The sequence below is a fragment of the Heptranchias perlo genome, chromosome 2 (assembly GCF_035084215.1).
Source record: "Heptranchias perlo isolate sHepPer1 chromosome 2, sHepPer1.hap1, whole genome shotgun sequence".
In the NCBI taxonomy this organism is placed as follows: domain Eukaryota; kingdom Metazoa; phylum Chordata; class Chondrichthyes; order Hexanchiformes; family Hexanchidae; genus Heptranchias; species Heptranchias perlo.
In genome coordinates this window covers 33,662,414-33,682,679 of record NC_090326.1, presented here as the reverse complement: position 1 = coordinate 33,682,679, position 20,266 = coordinate 33,662,414, and the positions used below count along the sequence as shown (strand labels likewise).

General features: G+C 45.5%; 1 protein-coding gene across 3 annotated transcripts in view; it reads right to left on the bottom strand.

Annotated features, from left to right (window-relative positions):
* Positions 1-20,266, bottom strand: part of jarid2b (jumonji and AT-rich interaction domain containing 2b) — a 339,245-nt gene that overhangs the window by 145,464 nt on the left and 173,515 nt on the right. Inside the window, exons 1-2 of one of the 3 annotated variants that reach the window (XM_068001689.1) lie at positions 13,164-13,297; positions 6,865-7,015 (exon numbers count right to left, since the gene is read on the bottom strand). In XM_068001689.1, the coding sequence (XP_067857790.1) occupies positions 6,865-7,015; positions 13,164-13,227 (215 nt within the window). In that variant the 5' untranslated portion in view covers positions 13,228-13,297. Of the gene's footprint in view, positions 1-3,355; positions 3,409-6,864; positions 7,016-13,163; positions 13,298-20,266 lie in introns of those variants that run through there. The other 2 variants (XM_068001688.1, XM_068001690.1) reach the window with 2 other exon arrangements.

Here is a 20,266-nt window from a genome sequence, read left to right as displayed (position 1 = left end):
GGAAGAGACAGTATCAATAATTTGCAGGGGGACTGGATAAATATTTGAAAAGGAAGAATGCAAATGAGGAAAAAGGAGGGAATTAGGACTGGAGTAGACTAGATAATGCTAGTTGAAGAGCCAGCAGTGACACAAATGCAATGACTCAAACGGCCTCCTCCCGTGTTGCAAGTTCTGTGATGCAATGATAAGTATTTTAAATGAAACACTGGAGTTACAACATAAATTAAAAAACACACAAAACCTCTAATTAGATTTCTCTCATCAGTCTTACATTATTGTAGGTAAAAGGAACAAATCCAAACATGCTGCTTCTTAATTATCTTTGTCAGCTTTAATTCGCGTCTTTTTCCTCCTCCACCTAGAATTGCAAAGGAGTGAATCTCCAACTTCCTTTAACCCCAAGATGACCATCACTCCGTTCCCATTTCTGAAGAGCAAACATTTGGGAAAAATACCACCCAGCAGCTTGGCTTAGATCTGCCAAAACCCCCCCAACAGAAACATGAGCAACACAACCGAGCTGCAGCGACACAAATGACTACCGGTTAGTGTGAGTGAATCTAAGTGAGAATTTGCAAAACTAAATCAAGACATTATAAAATGGAAAGGAAAGCTGGAAATAAAGGGGCAAATGTTAACCCTCCAGGACGGGCAGGAGTTAAAATTTCAAAAATGGAAAATGCTCCTCCAAGGAGGGTTTTGCTGCTGAGTTTCCCAGGGCTCAGGAAACTCAGCAGCAAAACAGAAACAATAATTGCCGGATCCAGCAGGTAAGTGCCTTTCGAACACGAAGCCAACCTGCTTCGCTCCTCATGATCGGACATCCTGCCCCTCCCCATCCGTCTTCCCCCCCCCTCCCCTCCCCTCCCGTCTTCTCCCCTCCCCTCCCCTCTTCTCCCCCCCCACCCTCCCCTCCCGTCCCGTCTTCCCCCCCTCACGTCCCGTCCCGTCTTCCCCCCCTCACGTCCCGTCCCGTCTTCCCCCCCCTCCCGTCCCGTCTTCCCCCCCTCCCGTCCCGTCTTCCCCCCCTCCCGTCCCGTCCCGTTCTTCCCCCCCCCCTCCCGTCTTCCCCCCCCCCTCCCGTCTTCCCCCTCCCCTCCACTCCCCATCCGTCTTCCCCCTCCCCTCCACTCCCCATCCATCTTCCCCCCCCCCTCCCCTCCACTCCCCATCCATCTTCCCCCCCCCTCCCCTCCACTCCCCATCCATCTTCCCCCCCCCTCCCCTCCACTCCCCATCCGTCTTCCCCCCCCTCCCCTCCACTCCCCATCCGTCTTCCCCCCCCTCCCCTCCACTCCCCATCCGTCTTCCCCCCCCCCTCCCCTCCACTCCCCATCCGTCTTCCCCCCCCCTCCACTCCACTCCCCATCCGTCTTCTCCCCACCTCCCCTCCACTCCCCATCCGTCTTCTCCCCCCCCCTCCCCTCCACTCCCCATCCGTCTTCTCCCCCCCCCGTCCCCTCCACTCCCCATCCGTCTTCTCCCCCCCCCCCTCCCCTCCACTCCCCATCCGTCTTCTCCCCCCCCCCCTCCCCTCCACTCCTCATCCGTCTTCTCCCCCCCCCTCCCCTCCACTCCCCATCCGTCTTCTCCCCCCCCCTCCCCTCCACTCCCCATCCGTCTTCTCCCCCCCCCTCCCCTCCCCTCCCCATCCGTCTTCTCCCCCCCCCTCCCCTCCCCTCCTCATCTGTCTTCTCCCCCCTCCCCTCCCCTCCTCATCCGTCTTCTCCCCCCTCCCCTCCCCTCCTCATCCGTCGCCCCCCACCCCTCCCCTCCTCATCCGTCGCCCCCCACCCCTCCCCTCCTCATCCGTCGCCCCCCACCCCTCCCCTCCCCATCCGTCGCCCCCCTCCCCTCCCCTCCTCATCCGTCGCCCCCCTCCCCTCACCACCTCATTCGTCGCCCCCCTCCCCTCCCCTCCTCATCCGTCGCCCCCCTCCCCTCCCCTCCTCATCCGTCGCCCCCCTCCCCTCCCCTCCGCCGCTCATCCGTCACCCCCCTCCCCTCCACAGGGATCGGTGCTGGGTCCCTTGCTGTTTGTGGTCTACATTAACGACTTGGATATGAATGTAAAAGGTATGATCAGTAAGTTCGCTGATGATACAAAAATTGGTAGGGTGGTAAATAGCGAGGAGGATAGCCTCAGTCTGCAGGACGATATAGATGGGTTGGTCAGATGGGCGGAACAGTGGCAAATGGAATTTAACCCGGAAAAGTGCGAGGTGATGCACTTTGGAGGGACTAACAAGGCAAGGGAATACACAATGAATGGGAGGACCCTAGGCAAGACAGCGGGTCAGAGGGATCTTGGTGTGCAAGTTCACAGATCCCTGAAGGCGGCGGAACAGGTAGATAAGGTGGTAAAGAAGGCATATGGGATACTTGCCTTTATTAGCCGAGGCATAGAATATAAGAGCAAGGAGGTTATGATGGAGCTGTATAAAACACAAAACACTGGTTAGGCCACAGCTGGAGTACTGTGTGCAGTTCTGGTCGCCACACTACAGGAAGGATGTGATCGCTTTGGAGAGGGTGCAGAGGAGATTCACCAGGATGTTACCAGGGCTGGAGCGCTTCAGCTATGAAGAGAGACTGGGAAGATTGGGTTTGTTTTCCTTGGAGCAGAGGAGGCTGAGGGGGGACATGATTGAGGTGTACAAAATTATGAGGGGCACAGATAGGATGGATACTAAGGAGCTTTTTCCCTTCGTTGAGGGTTCTATAACAAGGGGACATAGATTCAAGGTAAAAGGCGGGAGGTTTAGAGGGGATTTAAGAACTTTTTCACCCAGAGGGTGGTTGGAGTCTGGAACTCACTGCCTGAAAGGGGTGTGGAGGTAGGAACCCTCACAACATTCAAGAAGCATTTGGATGAGCACTTGAAATGCCATAGCATACAAGGCTACGGACCAAATGCTGGAATATGGGATTAGAGTAGACAGGGCTTGATGGCCGGCGCGGACACGATGGGCCGAAGGGCCTCTATCCGTGCTGTATAACTCTATGACTCTAAGTTCAGCAGGCACCCTCAGCAGTAAACCATTAAACACTCATTATAGCTGGTCAAATAGCTTAGTTGTTCAAATGACATGGGAGTATTGTACCTAGGACCTTCCTGTCCTGAATGTCTTTATGCCAAACCACAAAATACACTCACTCGCTGTCATTGAGGAGCTTAATCTCTCATCATAATATTCAGGCATCAAGGTGTTCTGGCCATTGATGTCAGTATTATGGGATAAGAAATCAAACGTATGCATGTCCTGTACAGTTATTGATCGGCCCAATGCTCAAAAAGTTTTAAAAGTGTTAGTAAAATGGTGCAAAACAATCTGCCAGCTTTCTAACCTACCTACAAGTTGATTCAACGGGAGTCTCGGTGAATGTTTGGATAATAGAGCCACCTTGCTGTCTGAAAGATAAGTTTGAAACTGCACTGTAAGCAGTGCTGTTGGCAACTGAAGTATTTAATAGATATAGAATACATGATGCGAAGACAATACAATTTTCTAGTCAAACTCTCAAGACACATGGCTAAGCGTACCATTGCGCTCGGGCACTGTGCCTCTCAAATAGTAGACCTCAGGGTTGTATTATTCTACACTTTATTAGAACAGAGGACGACACGGGTCGGGGTGGGGGGGGTATGGGTGGAGAAAAGGTCGAGGATAGGCATTACATGGAATGTACAGTACAGAAACAGGCCTTTTGGCCCAACTGGTATGTGCCAGTGTTTAAGCTCCACATGAGCCTCCTCTCACTCCTCTTCATCTAACCCTATCAGCATATCCTCTATTCCTTTCTCCCTCATATGTTTATCTAGCTTCCCCTTAAATACATCTATGCTATTTGCCTCAACTACTCCTTGTGGTAGCGAATTCCACATTCTAACTACTCCCTGAGTAAAAGAAGTTTCTCCTGAATTCTTTATTGGATTTATTAGTGACTATCTTATATTCATGGCCCCTAGTTCTGGACTACTGCACGGGTCCTGGCACTCCATTACAAAACACCATTGCAGAGGCCCAAGAGCAGGCCTCAAGTGAAGAATGGTACTCACTGTAAAAAAAAAGCTACATGGGATGTAAATGTGTCTTTAAAAAATTGAGTGGGTGGGACGGGGGGAATGGGGGGGGGGGGGGTGAAGAAGGCAGCATTGGATACAAAAAAAAAAATCAGCTTTCATGAAAGCCAAATGGGTAAAGACATTATCCAGTGTGATACTGAGCCACACGAACGAGGGAAGAATGATTTCACAGCATCATCAGTGACCTTCCCAGCCAACTCACTGAGTATTGATTAGGGTGACTAATTTATTTTAAATTCTCCCCCCAACCACCCCCAGTCCAAGTGCGCTGGGACCAATTATAACTACAAAACTATTTCTACTTGAAATATTCTGCAATATAAAACAGGATTTAAACTAAGGATGATTGCAGCAGTGTGTTACAGCTGCAACACAAGCGTGGGCCTTTGGTGATGAATAAGCTCTTTCAATTTTAAAAATTCATCACAATCCCTCATTCGTATAATATAGTTCTTTTTTTTTTAAATCTGTCTCATCTTCCATTTTAAGAACTTAAGAACTGAAAAGATATTTCCACCAACCCCAAGCTACATTAAATAGAAAAAAATGCTAAGAATTCCAGATTTGTTTATTTTTTAAAACTATATTATTCTAATTCAACAGCTGCCTGTGTCCAATCAATTCCAATTAACAGGAGAAACATTAAAGAAGGAAAATCAGAAGGCTCAATGTTGAAACATGCAGCAATCTCTATCCTCTCCTCTTACCACCATCCCAGGGCAAAACCAGAAAGATGCACTGAAAACGCCCGCAGCAAGAAACAGTGGCATTTCGTAAATCACTCTGCCGAGTGTCACACTGCAATTGTGGGTTGTTTTTCTGAGTAAGTCCAGGCATTTTCATATTTCACTAAAACCACTATGGGTTCTTTTTCTCCCCGTCTCACATCTGCTGACTATAAATACCTCTCTTCATACAAGGCTCGTTCTGACCTCGTCACTAACAGCTGTGTGAAATACAACCATATCAAATAGTGAAACCAGGCAACTTTCTTCAATTTAACCTAACTCAGCTATTTGGTTGCCTCTGTGGACAGGCTGGAACGGTTTCTAATATTCTGATACTGTACACAAAGCTTTCCATTTTATTTTAGACTGTATATCATGAGGCCATGATTGAAACACACTTTTCAGTTTTACTCTCTACATATGCAGCACTAAATACTACCGCAGGAAGAAAGTTATTGGCCTCGAGAAGGTGCAGTGTAAGGGAACCAAGATGACACCATGTCTAAGAAATCTGAGTTATGAGGAAAGGCTAAGGAAGTTGGGCCTGTCCTCACTGGAAAAGAGAACATTTCAAGGTGACCTAATAGAAGGAAGTCAACTCCTAGGAGTTTTCAAAAATTATACAAGATGATTGATAAAAATGATCCAGAAAAATTTGCTGATGAGGGTTTTGACACCAAATAATTTAAACATTAGGAAATCAGGTGAGAGAGAGAGAGAGAGAGGAGAAAGAATTCAGGTATAACTTTTTTTTTTAAAAAAACCCACAAAAACAGTGTTATGTAGACAGATGTGGCAGCCAATTTTGTGCAAAGTCCTACAAACAGCAAATGCGATGAACAACTCTGCTTTGTTGGTGTTAGTCAAGAGCGGAATGGTGGCCAGGACACCTCAGTCCATGCTTTGGATGGTGCCTTGGGATCTTTTAAGTCCACCTGAACAGGTAGATGGCGCTTTGATTTATCATCTCATCGGAGGTATGGCACTTCTAACAATGCAATACTCCCTCAGCACTGCACTGAAGCGTCAGCCTAGATTATGTGCCCAATTCCTGAAGTGGGGCATGAACCTACAACCTTCTGACTCAGAGAAGAGTGTTACCAACTGATTCAAGCTAACACAAACTATAAATAACAACGAGATGCATTCCTGGAAAAGAGGGGATAGATTGACAAGTGGGAACAGAATCAGCCCAAAAATGCAGGACAAAATATTCCCTACATTCATCTCGAACTACTCAGACTCATTACTTTGCCAGGCAATTATTTATTGTTATCAAGTTAATATCACTGTATTTTTTTTTAAAAGGTAGATGTGTAGTACATTGTTCCACTGTTACATAAAGTAGAAGTATCAAGCCAAGTTCTTTAAATAGAATGAATATTTGCATACCATAATTATTCACCTCGACTCTTACCATGGCGTGAAGTCAAATTTCTTGACCATAAGCCAAAAATGAGACAATGTCCCTTTAATCTGCCTGTCATAGCATTTGCCTAGCTGCATCAAACACATGCAATATTTGTATTCAGCAGCATATGGGTTAAATGTCATACCTTTTTTAAAACTCATCTCTTTCTCAGCCTCAGTGGTAGAATGGTCTAATCCAAGGGTATCCAAGTCTCTGTGGGCCACAAAGACATGTTCCATGGAGCCACGGGAGGAGACATCTAAAAGTCTAAATCCATGTTCCCATATCTTCCTAGTTGCAGATACTAACAAATCTTGGGGTTCCAATTTAGGATTTATCCACCAATGAGACAAAGTGCGAAAAAAAAAGCCCTTTCCAAACCTCCAGGCCAACAAAATACAATCAGGACAAACCAGCAAATCAGAAACATGAGAGCAAATAGGACTGAGTTCCCTTGGCCTGCAGATTGGGCACCCCTTATCCAGGAGAGGGGCTTCAATGCTATTCCATTCAGCAAATAGATAAGTATTTTGGGGAAATACTTTAAAATTGAAGAAACCCATGATCTTTAAGACTGAAGGATCACTTCATTTTCCACCAAACAAAACCAACTGACACACCAAGGGAGCACTAACCTCTTTCTAACTGGCCCATCTTCATTTTCCGATGAGCTTGCATCATTTCCGTCTCCTTTCTGCGAAGTGTGTGACCCGTCCTCTTTCCCATTTCCAACTGCTGCCTCAGGCGATAGTACCGATCCGTTTGAAGAACCATTGCTAAGAGAACCTGTGTGTTTAAAAGACAGGCATCAGCAAACAGTACTAACAACCTGCCAAACAAAACTTTATTTAAAAAAAAAATCATGCACTGCTTTGCACATGAGCAGTTTTTGCTCTTTGTTTTCAAAAAGGGCACTTACAAAAGCACATGTTGATGAAAGTCTCGGTATAAATGCACCTACAAGTACAGCAGTTTTGCATGCTTCAGGATCCGGGTGGTCAAGCAATGGTGGACTGGGGCAACCTACCTTTTCTGGGGTGGTGTTGGGTTGTTTCACTTTTGGGCGGTGGTCTATCCCCGCCTTCCCTCCAGTATCAGCCTGCCCTTCCCCCTCATGGCTGTGCTGTGTTGTTGGTGAGGGAAGTCTCATTGTAAAGGCCTCCTCCAGGAAAAGGGTCTTGACTGCTCAGTACTTTCCCAGCTGTAGGAAAGGCCATACAGTCAGAATACAAAACACCCAGGAAAGTGTGGAGACACCTCACAGTTGTACTATTCATTTGGAGGGAGGCCTTTCATGGGCCTGTCAGCCATAATGGCAGCTGTGACTAAAGGTGATCTCAGAAAAAAGCACAGGAGATAGAAACCTGTGCAGGCTGAAAAGCACAGGAGATAGAAACCGGTGCAGGCTGAAAAGCACAGGAGATAGAAACCTGTGCAGGCTGAAAAGGAAAGCTTGAAGTGAAATAAAAGCTCCGCTTCTGATGACTAGTGACTCTTAAGCTCCAGCCTCTTCTTCAGATACCCTCATTTATGTTATGCCTTTGCCCTTTCAGTCTGTTCATTGCTGACGTTAAAAGCATGAACTGAGATTATTTCAATGCCACCCCTCCTCAATGCAAACATTGAGGAAATTTATTTTAAAAAGTGTGCATTTTCCACCCCAAACCAAAAAAACATTTCATCATGCCTCCGCAACTGACCTCTCAACCAATCCAAACGTTTGTAGCTATCTTTTTAAGTTGAAAGTACCACCAAAGGTCCCCCAGGGCATTGCTCACTGTGAGCATATATAATATACAACAGCTTTATAACAATAGGAATGTCATCAGCAAAAATACAGGGGGTAGGGGAAATTCAGTGCTATCCTTTGAACCAACAGGACAAGTATTGAGGAGTTACACCACAGGGTCATGGGTGAGGTACCAACCTACCACCCAAAAACAAAGTCCAATCAAAAGAACAGATCCCTCACTGATTTAATCTTTCTGTATGCCACTCACCTCTTGACTAAAAGCATCCCCCCTCAAACACACAAGCCTAGATTTTCTGATCTGTGTTACTTTAGTGCTGGCAGTAACCCATTTATTTTGAATGGGTTAGCATTATTATTTTAGCCCACTGATGGTGACCCATTATTCTAAATGGGCTACAGCCAGCATTAAAGTAATGTCAACTGGAAAATCTAGGCTATAGACTTTATCCCCCGTATCCAGGCTCGCTGAGGCTTGAATTGCACAGTAGGGCTGAAGAAATTTGCCACAATATTCAAGATAGGCAACCAAGTTTATAAAGATTAATCGTGCCAGAGACAGAAGGTGAACAGATTTTTCTCAGACTGCGTTATTCCCCATAGTATCTGCAGTCAGCTTGAACTTGCAGGGAGATCCATCTGACACCAAACGACTGGGATGCTTTCACCAAGCAGCAGGCAAACAGCAAGAAGTCAAATGACTCATTCAAGGATAAAGGGATCCAGCGTAGGCTGTGAAATGGATCTAAATCAAAGATTCTATCTATGGCTTTAATCCTTTTCGCAATAGAACCTTTGAAATTTATAGCACAGGAGGCCATTAGACCCATCATATCTGTGCCAGCTCTTTGCTGGAACAATAAAGAGGCATCTCGAACAATGCAGCACTCCCTCAGTATTGCATTGCAATGTTGGACTAGATGATGTGTTCGAGTCCTGGAGTAGGGTTTGAACCCACAACCTTCTAATTCAGAGGCACCAACTAAGCTAAAATGGTATCACTGTACAGTCAGATTAGAGGGCAAAACATGAGATATGGAGCAGGCTATTGACTTTTCTGCAGCCACTCCAACGTGTAACACATAACAGAGTTCCATTTATACAACCAACACGGTGTCTAACAATAGAATTCTTTTACATAGATCCCATTATGTATCTTGCAGTGCATCAATCATAAGATGGGGCACCAGTCATATGGCCTCCCAGAATGGTAGATTTTTTTAAATCAGTAATAGTCGTCTTGATTTTGTACCTTCATTTGTCAGTTCCTGAGTATTTTGTAACTAAGTGTTAAAGCTAATGACAAAGGAAAAAATGTTGGATATGCCAACTCATTTTCCCAAGTTTCCAGCCAGCCAACAGTTACGTCGTTAGTTTAGAGTGTGTTTACCAACAGCCCTGATGTTGGTAACAGGACTGTAAACTATGGTGCTGTTGAGGCACACACACACACACACACACACACACACACACACACACTGCCATTTGAGCCCCCAAAGACAATATAAAACAGAATTGGCCATGTTTACTAGTTGCTGGCAGCTCGGTCTGGAAAATGGTTTTGCCCTCACTGGCCTGTACAGACCATCCCTAACCATTGGAAAAGGGTATGGATACCAACGCAATTGCTTATGGGAGCTGTTTTAAGTTATTAGGCTTGCTGTGCAATCAGCCCCAGGATATCAACAGGGAGGTTTCTACAGCACTCGAGAGACTGCGCCACTAGTACAGAGCTGCTTCCTCTGACACAAACAAATTGGGTTAAGCCATCATTGGGTCTTCCTATATTTACTATACAAAATCACTCGATAAAAGTTGCCTGATTTTGGGGGGGGGGGGGGGGGGGTTGGAGGAGGAGGGAGTGAAGAGAAAGAATCATTTTGATTGTAAACTGGTTTTGGCTGCAATACCATAAAGACGAACAAGCTCAGGAAGTATGTGCTCAGGATTTACATTAAACAATGCTGTAAAGGCAGAGTCAAATCTATAAAAAGCATCAAGTCTACAGTTAAACCTGAGTAACTTGAAGTGCACTACCTGATGAGTAATATAATTTAAATGGACACTTGAAGAGAATTTCCATTCTGATGTAAACTATGTAATATAGTGAATCAAATCAACACACAGCATATGAGCCTTTCACTGTAATTTTTCTGTTGCAATTTACATAGCAATGGCAAGAGTCCTACTTCCCTGGAGTGCTGTAGGGAATCTTTTTGGATGGATAAGCCCAAATGGCTTTCCGTATCAGTATCTATCTTGATATCCAGTCCAGAGAACTAGAGAAATGTGCAGCACAGAAGGCAACCATTTGATCCAACTTGTTTGCGTCACTCTTTGCTGAAGCAATCCAAAACTAGTCCCACTGGTTGACTCACCCCACAGTCTTGCATCTTCCTGTGGTTTATTTATCCGATTATTTCTATTAAAATAATGCAATAGTCTCTGCCTCAACTACTCCCCATGACAAAGCATTCTATGCTCTAACTGTAAAAAAAATTCCCATAATTTCTCTCATGACTCCCTTGGGTGACTATTTCAAACTGATGACCTCCTCATCACAATCACCAACCAGAGGAAATTGTCTTTCCATAGCCACCCTATGAAAACCCTTTACAGGATTAAAAAACCTCTTAAATCTCCTAAGCCTTCTCTGCCCCAGAATATCCATCTTTATATAACCCCTTTGATTATATCGTAACATCGCCCGTCTCCGCCCCTGCCTCAGCACATATGCTGCTGAAACCCTCTTCCGTGTCTCTCTTGCCTCTAGTCTCAACTATTCCAATGCTTATCTGGTCAGCCTCCACCTTGCACCCTCCGTAAACTTGAACTCATCCAAAACTCTGCTGCCCATATCCTAACTTGCATTGTGTCCCGTTCACCCACTACCTGTGCTCACAGACCTGCACTGGCTCCCGGTCCAGCAACATCTCGATTTTAAAATTCTCATCCTCGTTTTCAAATCTCTCCATGGCCTAGGCCCTCCCCATCTCTAATCTCCTCCAGCCCTACAAACCTCTGAGATCTCTATGCTCCTCCAATTCTGGCCTCTTGCGCATCCCCGTTTTTCATCTTTCCACCATTGGCGGCCGTGCTTTCAAATGCCTAGGCCCTAAGTGCTGGAATTCCCTCCCTAAACCCCTCTGCCTCTCTACCTCTCCTCCTTTAAGACGCTCCTTAAAACCTACTTCTTTGAACAAGCTGTACTAATATCTCCTTATGCAGCTGGGTGTCAAATTTTGTCTGAAAATGCTCCTGTGAAGCACCTTGGAATGTTTCACTGCGTTAAAGGCACTATATAAATGAAAGTTGTTGTTGATTAATAGCTCCCTACCTTCGTGGTTCAGTGAGTAAATAGACCATCTGGTTTAACACTGAGCCACTCAGACCAGGAAGGTTCCAGATTCTATATGTGGTGAAACAGCTGATCTCAGCAGGGCCACTACAATGGGCCTCAGTGCCCGAGCTGGTCGGGATTTTTTTTTATTTCTGTATTAAATCAGCCAGGGTCTCGCATCTACTCATCACCCAGTGACTCTTGCTAGAAAAGTGCAAGTGTGAACATTGAGTGGATGCCATCCGGCTCAATTGTGGTGTGTTCCATGGTCAAGTAGCCTGCCACCCCTCACTGTCCAGAATCACCCAAGAAAAATGAGCAATTGGGTGATGCTGTCACCCAAAGAGGGGTGGGGAAGGAGTTGGTGGGATGGGGGGGGGGGGGGGAAGAAAGAGAGAAAGAGAACGAAGTGTGGTCAGTAAACAAGGTTAAATTTGGAAAAAACAATAATACTGTACCACATACATAAAAATACTGCAGCACACATTGAATGCATCTCAATAATTTGAATACCAGTGAAGACAGCGAGTGGAATCAGCCAAACAATGAAATAAGAACGAGTTATGCGCACATACGCCAGTGGCACCTTTTAAATTGCTTTACCCTTCGTATAACCCCCAGACACTGGAACAGAGAATGTTCACGCACCAGTTTGAGAGGTGAATTTGCAGAAGTCCACTGGATATTTACAGAAGTTCCCTCCGCCACCCCAAACAACAACGTGCATTTATATAGCGCCTTTAACGTAGTGAAACGTCCCAAGGCGCATATAACAATTGTGCCACATGTCGCAGAATAAGTTGCAAGTGTTTCAGCATGGCTGTAATCTCAACTTTGGCCAGGACGGCAACTGGGGCACCACAACAGATCGAAGCATCCCAGGTTAAGGAGGGAAATAAAATAAGTCCAAGTTTCTGCCATCTCCTGCTGCAGATGATACAGATGCAGGGAACCACAAAAAAAGTCAAATACCCCCAACGTTCACTGCTCAGGATCAAAACACAAAGATTAGCCACTTGGGCAAGATACTGAAAGGCTACCACTGATTGTGGAACCCCATCCGAGCGATGAACCTTCACTTTCAGGAGGAGGAATGTTGCCTTTCAGCATCTTGTATAATGCTATGCGGCCACATTTTTCTTCTTTGGACGGGTCATCCTTCCACTGCAGGACTTACTGACAAACAAGTTAGTTGATGGCATTTTGTTTTGTGCGATGCAGGTGCCACTGGGATGTGAGGAAGAGAGGGAGAAGATCTGTTATTGCTGTTGCGTACATACTGCTCAACAACACTGACTGGTCACCAAAATTGCTCTCAAGGGTTAACAAAGAACGTTAGCGCGAAAGAAAGATCAGTGTTTGAAATATTTCATTAACAGATGCCCAGGCACTGCTCACCATTAAGAATCATACGCTTTCCTGCCGTCAGTTGCTGCGATAAATGTGAACAGCAGCACACAAGATAAAATCTGGAAGACAAAGTCAATACAACACAATGCCACGCACATGAAAATACAGCAGTGCATAACATCGCCTTTAAGATGAACGTCAATGGAGACAGTGATCTGGCTCAGCTGAAAGCTAAGAATGAGTTAAATGCACATACGCCAGCGGCAGTCATCAGCTACACAATATCTACAGAGAGAATGCTGCACAAAGCATTCAAGCCATTATTTGCCGAATTACTACAGGAGTCACGTCCACTGTGAGCCCTGCTTTAGCAGACCTATACAAGCTAAAGTCTTTTTAAGATCGTAAAATACATCAACAGTGACGGTTTAACAGAACACAGCCTTCTCGACATCCTTTTTAAAACAATCTACATTTTCTCCTGCATCGTGCACCTTGGACTGTGGTAGAGGACAGGTGGTGGATGGTAGACATCGTCACAGCCTTTGCCGACGGCATTCCCCGGCCTGCTTAGTGAGCTACTAAAGCAGAATTCAAGATGAACCCCCTGCTGATTTCCACTTCCATCAGCCTGATTCCTCACCGCTGTTGAATGCTGCACCACATGACCCAGGTGAGCTCAGCAACTCACTGGTTTAAGGAATCCAAAGTGCGAATGCAACCAGAGGCTTGGATTTTAAAAAAAACCCAAGCGAGCTCTTCCGGTCTGAGACGGGCTACAATTCAACTGAAGTAGCTGTAACCACTTTAGGAATTTAAGGAAACATGCATCAGATTTAAACTATAGTTTAAACAAAAGGCATATTTATTGCCAATTAGTACACGGACTTGCCAGGCAAGCCTTTGAGAATTGCATCCTTTACATGTCAAGCAAACATCTGCTGTGGCTCAGCCTGAAAGGAGTCACATGATCACTGAACAGCTTCAGTTTACCAGGGAAATTTGTTAGCTGCACTCCCACAAATTAAGGTCGTAGTTTCTCTCCCTCTTTGCTCTGCTATTGTAACTGGGTTTCAGCATTGCTTTTTAAGACTTCGTATCCCTTTTCCAGCGATTTACAATTTCAGACTCGTTTCATTAAACGTATTTTCACTCAAGTATTCCAGCAATCCAAAAATTTAACCAAATACTTCTTCTGAATGTATTAGCTTAGACAGAAATATAATCATACATGATCGCCTCAGTTTCTACTTACTAGTAGGTGAGAAATGGGTTCGTCCAATTAACAGAAAATAAATGAATAGATGCAAATGCAGCAGTTGCCCAGATTCTTTTGTGCACTGCACAGATCAGGTTTAAAGACACTGAAGTGCAGTCAAGCTGCGCCAACCTCTTCTTTTTTATGCATGGACATGTTGTACCATGGAATGGCAGCACACAGTTTGTCTCCATGTCTTCCCATATTCCCGAGTTGGCAATGACAACCAAACTGGCAGGGAACCAAAGAGGGCCAAAAAACCTCTCTAGAGCAAAAACATTCATCCGAGCCAACCTGCACTCCCCTCACATGCGCCTTCTGGCAGCCAGTATGGCATTGCTGGAGTTTTGGCACCTTCAGAGTCAGAAAATAATAACGAGAGGCGGTGGATCCCAAGGTGATAGGGAGGTAAATTTACAAAAATGAGGACGAGGTTCTGGTGGGAGAGGGATGTTTTACAGGACAATGGTGTACTTAGGCGTTATAGACCAGTTCCTTATTTGCACCCACCATTCCACACATGGAACACTCCTGATCTCAGCCAAGTTGTCAGAAGGTGGCATCAAACAAAACTAGTTCCTTCTCCACAGCACAACAGAATAAATTATACCCACCTTCTTTACTAGGATAAGAAGCAGATGGATGGGAACAGGGAGGAATAATGCGAAGTACTCTTCCCATGCCAAGCCAGAGTGCTGATTATTCCTCTGCCCAGCCCAGGGATGCTTAGATGAATAGCAGCATTCTGCCTCAGCTCATCATGGAGCAGAGTTCAAATCTAGGACCTCCCTGGTCTGCATGGCTCAGTGCCACACCATGATATGCACCCACTTACACATTAGGAGATCCTACCTTCCTAATTGCCTAAAGTACAAGTTATTCAATTAGTAGGTCTAGTATTGATTTTTGACCAAAGAAACTAGTTTGGTGCCAGCTGCCCTAGAGGTGACAGTATATTTTGCAACTACTAACTGTTTTGTCTCTCCATGGAAGACCAAACACCTTATAATGAAACTTGTCTGCCTGGTCCCTTTGATCAGACAACACATCAGTTTCTAAATTAAAAGGAGCTGCTCAGCAATAACAATTACTAAAAGGAAAGCTTATTCTTAAAACATATTTATTTGTAAATATTAAGATCAAAATCTCCACAAACATTTGCAACACTTTATGTATGAAGCAGGAAGACTTAACATGCTAAAGTGTTTGTTCTTGTAATAACAGGTTTCCTGATTACCAGTTAAAACAAATACCAACTGCTGTAGAGGAGAAAACTAGGCAGACAAACAAGGGCACTAAATGGGCTTCACTCAACATTACCCTCTTCCTTCCTCAAGGATAATCTACCAACATCTCCATTGTAACAAAGTTTGAGTTTCTGAAAGCTAATCCCACAAGTGATCAGACATCCAAAAATACAAACGAGGGGAAAAGAGAACAAGGGGGGGGGGGGGGGGAAGAGCAAGAGCAAGAGAAAGGGAAAGAGCAAGAGAAAGGGAGGTAGAGAGAGATAGAGACAAAGAGAGAAAGATAATGAGAGAAAGAAAGAAAAGAGAGAAAATGAACAGGAGTAAGTCATTCAGCCCCTCAAGCCTGTTCCGCCATTCAATTAGGTCATGGCTGATGCGTAGCTCGACTCCATTTACCTACCTTTGCTCCATATTCCTTGACAGCATTAGCTAACAAAAACCTACCGATCTCAAGTCTTTAAAATTTCAATTGACCCAGAATCCACAGCCTTTTGGGGGCAGAATTCCAGATTTCCACAACCCTGTGTGTGAAAAAGTGCTTCCTGAAAAAGAGAAAGTGCACACGAGAGAGCGGGGTCACTGGTAGAAGAAAGGTAGTGACGACACTCCAGAGCTGTCAAGGGTTTAGAAATCTGGAGCACGAAAATGAAAATGAAAGTTTTCAATAACAGAAAGCCCTTGAATCAGTGTGTCAGCTGACCTAACCAAATTCAGTAATGTTTAAAATGATAGATCTGAACTGGAATTGTCGTCTTCAAGATCAGTTGGTTCCAGTCTCAAGTCATACCGGGATCAATCCCATTGAGAAATACACACTCACTGATCAAGGAAGCCACCTCCCAACCCACATGATCTGATATTCTCTGCTTTCAGAACTGACTCATTTATGCCACTCCCTTTATTATAAAAACTTTTCTGTTCCTAAAAAAGCTGCAAACTGGAAGCTCCTCCAATGACCAGGTGGGTGAAGAACATTACCTGCTGTGGTCTAGGCCCGATCCAGTCTATGCTGACTTAAGTGCTTAGCCGGGACAACAGGATTGCTGCAATTAATCCAAATACCATGGAATAGATAAGGATGGAGGGGGGTTGGGGAAGGAGGAAAGTTAGCCAATGTCACAACAACTGATCATTATTAAGTGATCCCCACTGCAAAGTCTGTTTGGGAGCACCATGTAAGGAACAGAATCGGGTTTGATTTCGATATGTCCCACACCAGAATTGCCTGTTGATACAAGGAAAAGTTACCATTTGGGCAAGGTACCAGGAGGGCTGCTGTGGTCAGAGAAGAGTCAATACCTTTTGGAGTGGAGGGGTCACCAAAAATTTTAATGATTTTCCATCCATCTATTCAGCCCACCCATTTTCCTTGCATCTTCCTGGGCCACACTGTGTTCCCCAACCTCGGGGTAGTCAGGTAGACAACCTACTTCAGTGCTTCCATCTTTACAGCTTTGATCTGGCTGCTAGGAGGTGCACAAATGCCGCTAAGATATGAACGGTGGGGAATGGAGAGGTTTATGGAGGGAATTCCAGAGCTTAGGAACTAGACAGTTGAAGCACAGCCGCCAAATAAGTCGAGGAAAATTTGGTCAGGGTCCTGAGCGCTAAGAGACAATGCCTGATGGAAAACATGTGCACATGGGGTGCCAGATGAAGACAGGATCAGGATTGGCTGCGAGAGTCCCCATGGATCAATAGACAAGATCAAGACTCGCAAATTAATAACAGCCACTACAGTGAGGTACCATGACCACCACACGAGGAACCATACATACACCCCATTAAGGGGACCAGCAGCTCCAGGAGAACAGGAAAGGAAGAAAATGGGACGGGGAAAATAAACAGTAAAAATTCAAAGTGTCATTCCCAATTAAAATCTATTTTGATCTACGTACCATTCATTCATAGGGGGTAATGTGCAGCCAAATATAGAGAAAAAAACAAGTCAGCTTGGAAGACAGGGCAAATATGTGAGGGCAAGGCTGGATGGCATCTATTTTAATGCAAGGAGTCTTGCGAATAAGGTGGATGAACTGAAGGTGTTGATAAACACATGGGAGTATGATATTGTTGCTGTCACAGAGACATGGTTGAGGGAGGGGCAAGACTGGCAGCTCAATATTCCGGGGTACAGAATCTTCAGGCGAGACAGAGGGGGAGGTATAAGAGGAGGGGGGGTCGCAATATTAATTAAAGAATCAATTACTGCCATAAGGAGGGATGATATATTAGCAGGTTCCTCGAATGAGGCCATATGGGTGGAGCTTAAAAACAAAAAGGGGGCAAGCACTTTGATGGGAGTGTACGATAGGCCCCCAAACAGTCAGGGGGAGATAGAGGAACAGATATGTAGGCAAATCTCAGAAAATTGTGCAAATAATAGGGTAATAATAGTGGGGGATTTCAACTTCCCCAATATTAACTGGGATACTCAGAGTGTAAAAGGCTTAGAGGGTACAAAATTCTTAACGTGCATCCAGGAGAGCTTTTTGAGCCAGCATGTAGAAAGTCCTACAAGAGAGGGGGCGGTACTGGACCTAATTCTAGGGAATGTGGCCGGCCAAGTGGAAGAAGTGCTAGTAGGTGAGCACTTTGGTGAGAGTGACCATAATTCGGTGAGATTTAAGGTGGTCATGGAAAAGGACAGGGAGGGGCCGGAAATAAAGGTTCTAAATTGGGGGAAGGCCGATTTTAATAGGATAAGGCAGGATCTGGCCAAAATGGACTGGGATCAGCTGCTTGTAGGAAAATCCGCATCGGAGCAATGGGAGTCTTTCAGAAGGGAGATTGAGACCATACAATGGCAACATGTTCCCGTAAAGGTCAAGGGTGGTTCCAAGAACTCCAGGGAACCTTGGATGTCAGGGGATATACGAGAATGGATTAGGGGATACTTAAAAAAGAAATTAGGAGATCAAGGAGGGGCCATGAAATAACACTGGCGAGCAAAATAAAGGAAAATCCTAAGATGTTTTATAAGTATATTAAGGGTAAGAGGATGACTAGGGAAAAAATAGAGCCCATTAGGGACAAAAATGGCAATCTGTGTGTGGAGCCGGCAGATGTAGGAGGGGTTCTAAATGAATTTTTTGCATCTGTTTTCACTATGGAGAAGGACGATGTAGACATAGAAATACGGCAGGGGGACTGTGATATACTCGAACATATTAACATCGAGCGGGAGGAGGTATTGGCAGTTTTAGCAGGCCTAAAAATGGATAAATCCCCAGGCCCGGACGAAATGTATCCCAGGCTACTGTGTGAGGCAAAGGAGGAGATTGCGGGGGCTCTGACACATATATTCAGAACCTCTCTGGCCACAGGGGATGTGCCAGAGGACTGGAGAACTGCTAATGTAGTACCATTATTCAAGAAGGGGAGTAGGGAAAAACCGGGGAACTACAGGCCAATGAGCCTAACATCAGTGGTAGGAAAATTATTGGAAAAAATTCTGAAGGACAAAATTAGTCTCCACTTGGAGAAGCAAGGATTAATCAGGGATAGTCAACATGGCTTTGTCAAGGGAAGATCATGTCTGACTAATTTGATTGAATTTTTTGAGGGGGTGACTAGGCGTGTGGATGAGGGTAACGCAGTGGATGTGGTATACATGGATTTCAGTAAGGCCTTCGATAAAGTCCCCCACAGGAGACTGGTCAAGAAGGTACGAGCCCATGGAATCCAGGGTGCCTTGGCACTTTGGATACAAAACTGGCTTAGTGGCAGAAGATGGACCCACGGCGAAGAATCACTGAAGAGACTACACGATAACATCAACAAGTTCCATCCCACCATCAAACTCACCATGGACTACTCCTCAGAATCGGTTTCTTTCTTGGACACACAAATCTCCATCAAAGACGGGCACCTCAGCACCTCACTCTACCGCAAGCCCACGGACAACCTCACGATGCTCCACTTTTCCAGCTTCCACCCCAACCACGTCAAAGAGGCCATCCCCTATGGACAGGCCCTACGAATACACAGGATCTGCTCAGACGAGGAGGAACACGATGGACACCTACAGACGCTGAAAGACGCCCTCGTAAGAACGGGATATGACGCTCGACTTGTCGATCGACAGTTCCGACGGGCCACAGCGAAGAATCGCATAGACCTCCTCAGAAGACAAACACGGGACGCAACCAACAGAGTACCCTTCGTCTTCCAGTACTTCCCTGGAGCGGAGAAACTACACCATGTTCTCCGCAGCCTTCAACATGTCATCGATGACGACGAACACCTCGCTAAGGCCATCCCCACGCCTCCACTGCTCGCCTTTAAACAGCCACCCAACCTCAAACAGACCATCGTTCGCAGCAAGTTACCCAGTTTTCAGGAGAACAGCGTCCACGACACCACACAACCCTGCCACGGCAACCTCTGCAAGACTTGCCAGATCATCGACACGGATACCACCATCACACGAGAGGACACCACCCACCAGGTACATGGTTCATACTCCTGTGACTCGGCCAACGTTGTTTACCTCATACGTTGCAGGAAAGGATGCCCCGGAGCATGGTACATTGGCGAGACCATGCAGACGCTGCGACAACGGATGAACGGACACCGCGCAACAATCGCCAAACAGGAGGGTTCCCTCCCAGTCGGGGAACACTTTAGCAGTCAAGGACATTCAGCCACCGATCTTCGGGTAAGCGTTCTCCAAGGCGGCCTTCGAGACACACGACAACGCAAAATCGTCGAGCAGAAGTTGATAGCCAAGTTCCGCACCCATGAGGACGGCCTCAACCGGGATCTTGGGTTCATGTCACGCTACACGTAACCCCACCAGCAAAAAGGGGGAAAAAATTTATATGTTTTTTAAAATTCTCTCTCTCTCTCTGCCATTTTGAGTTTCTTTCTGCCTGCCTGTGTAAAAGACACAATGTATATCGAGTGTACTGGGACGTGCTGTTCTCCGTGACTGGCCTGTTTGAATAACAACGACACCTTTTGATTGGTGTGATGCTGTCCCAACATCGTATAAGATATGCGATTTGAGAACCTTTCATTCATTCATCTGACGAAGGAGATAATCTCCGAAAGCTTGTGATTTTAAAATAAATTTGTTGGACTATAA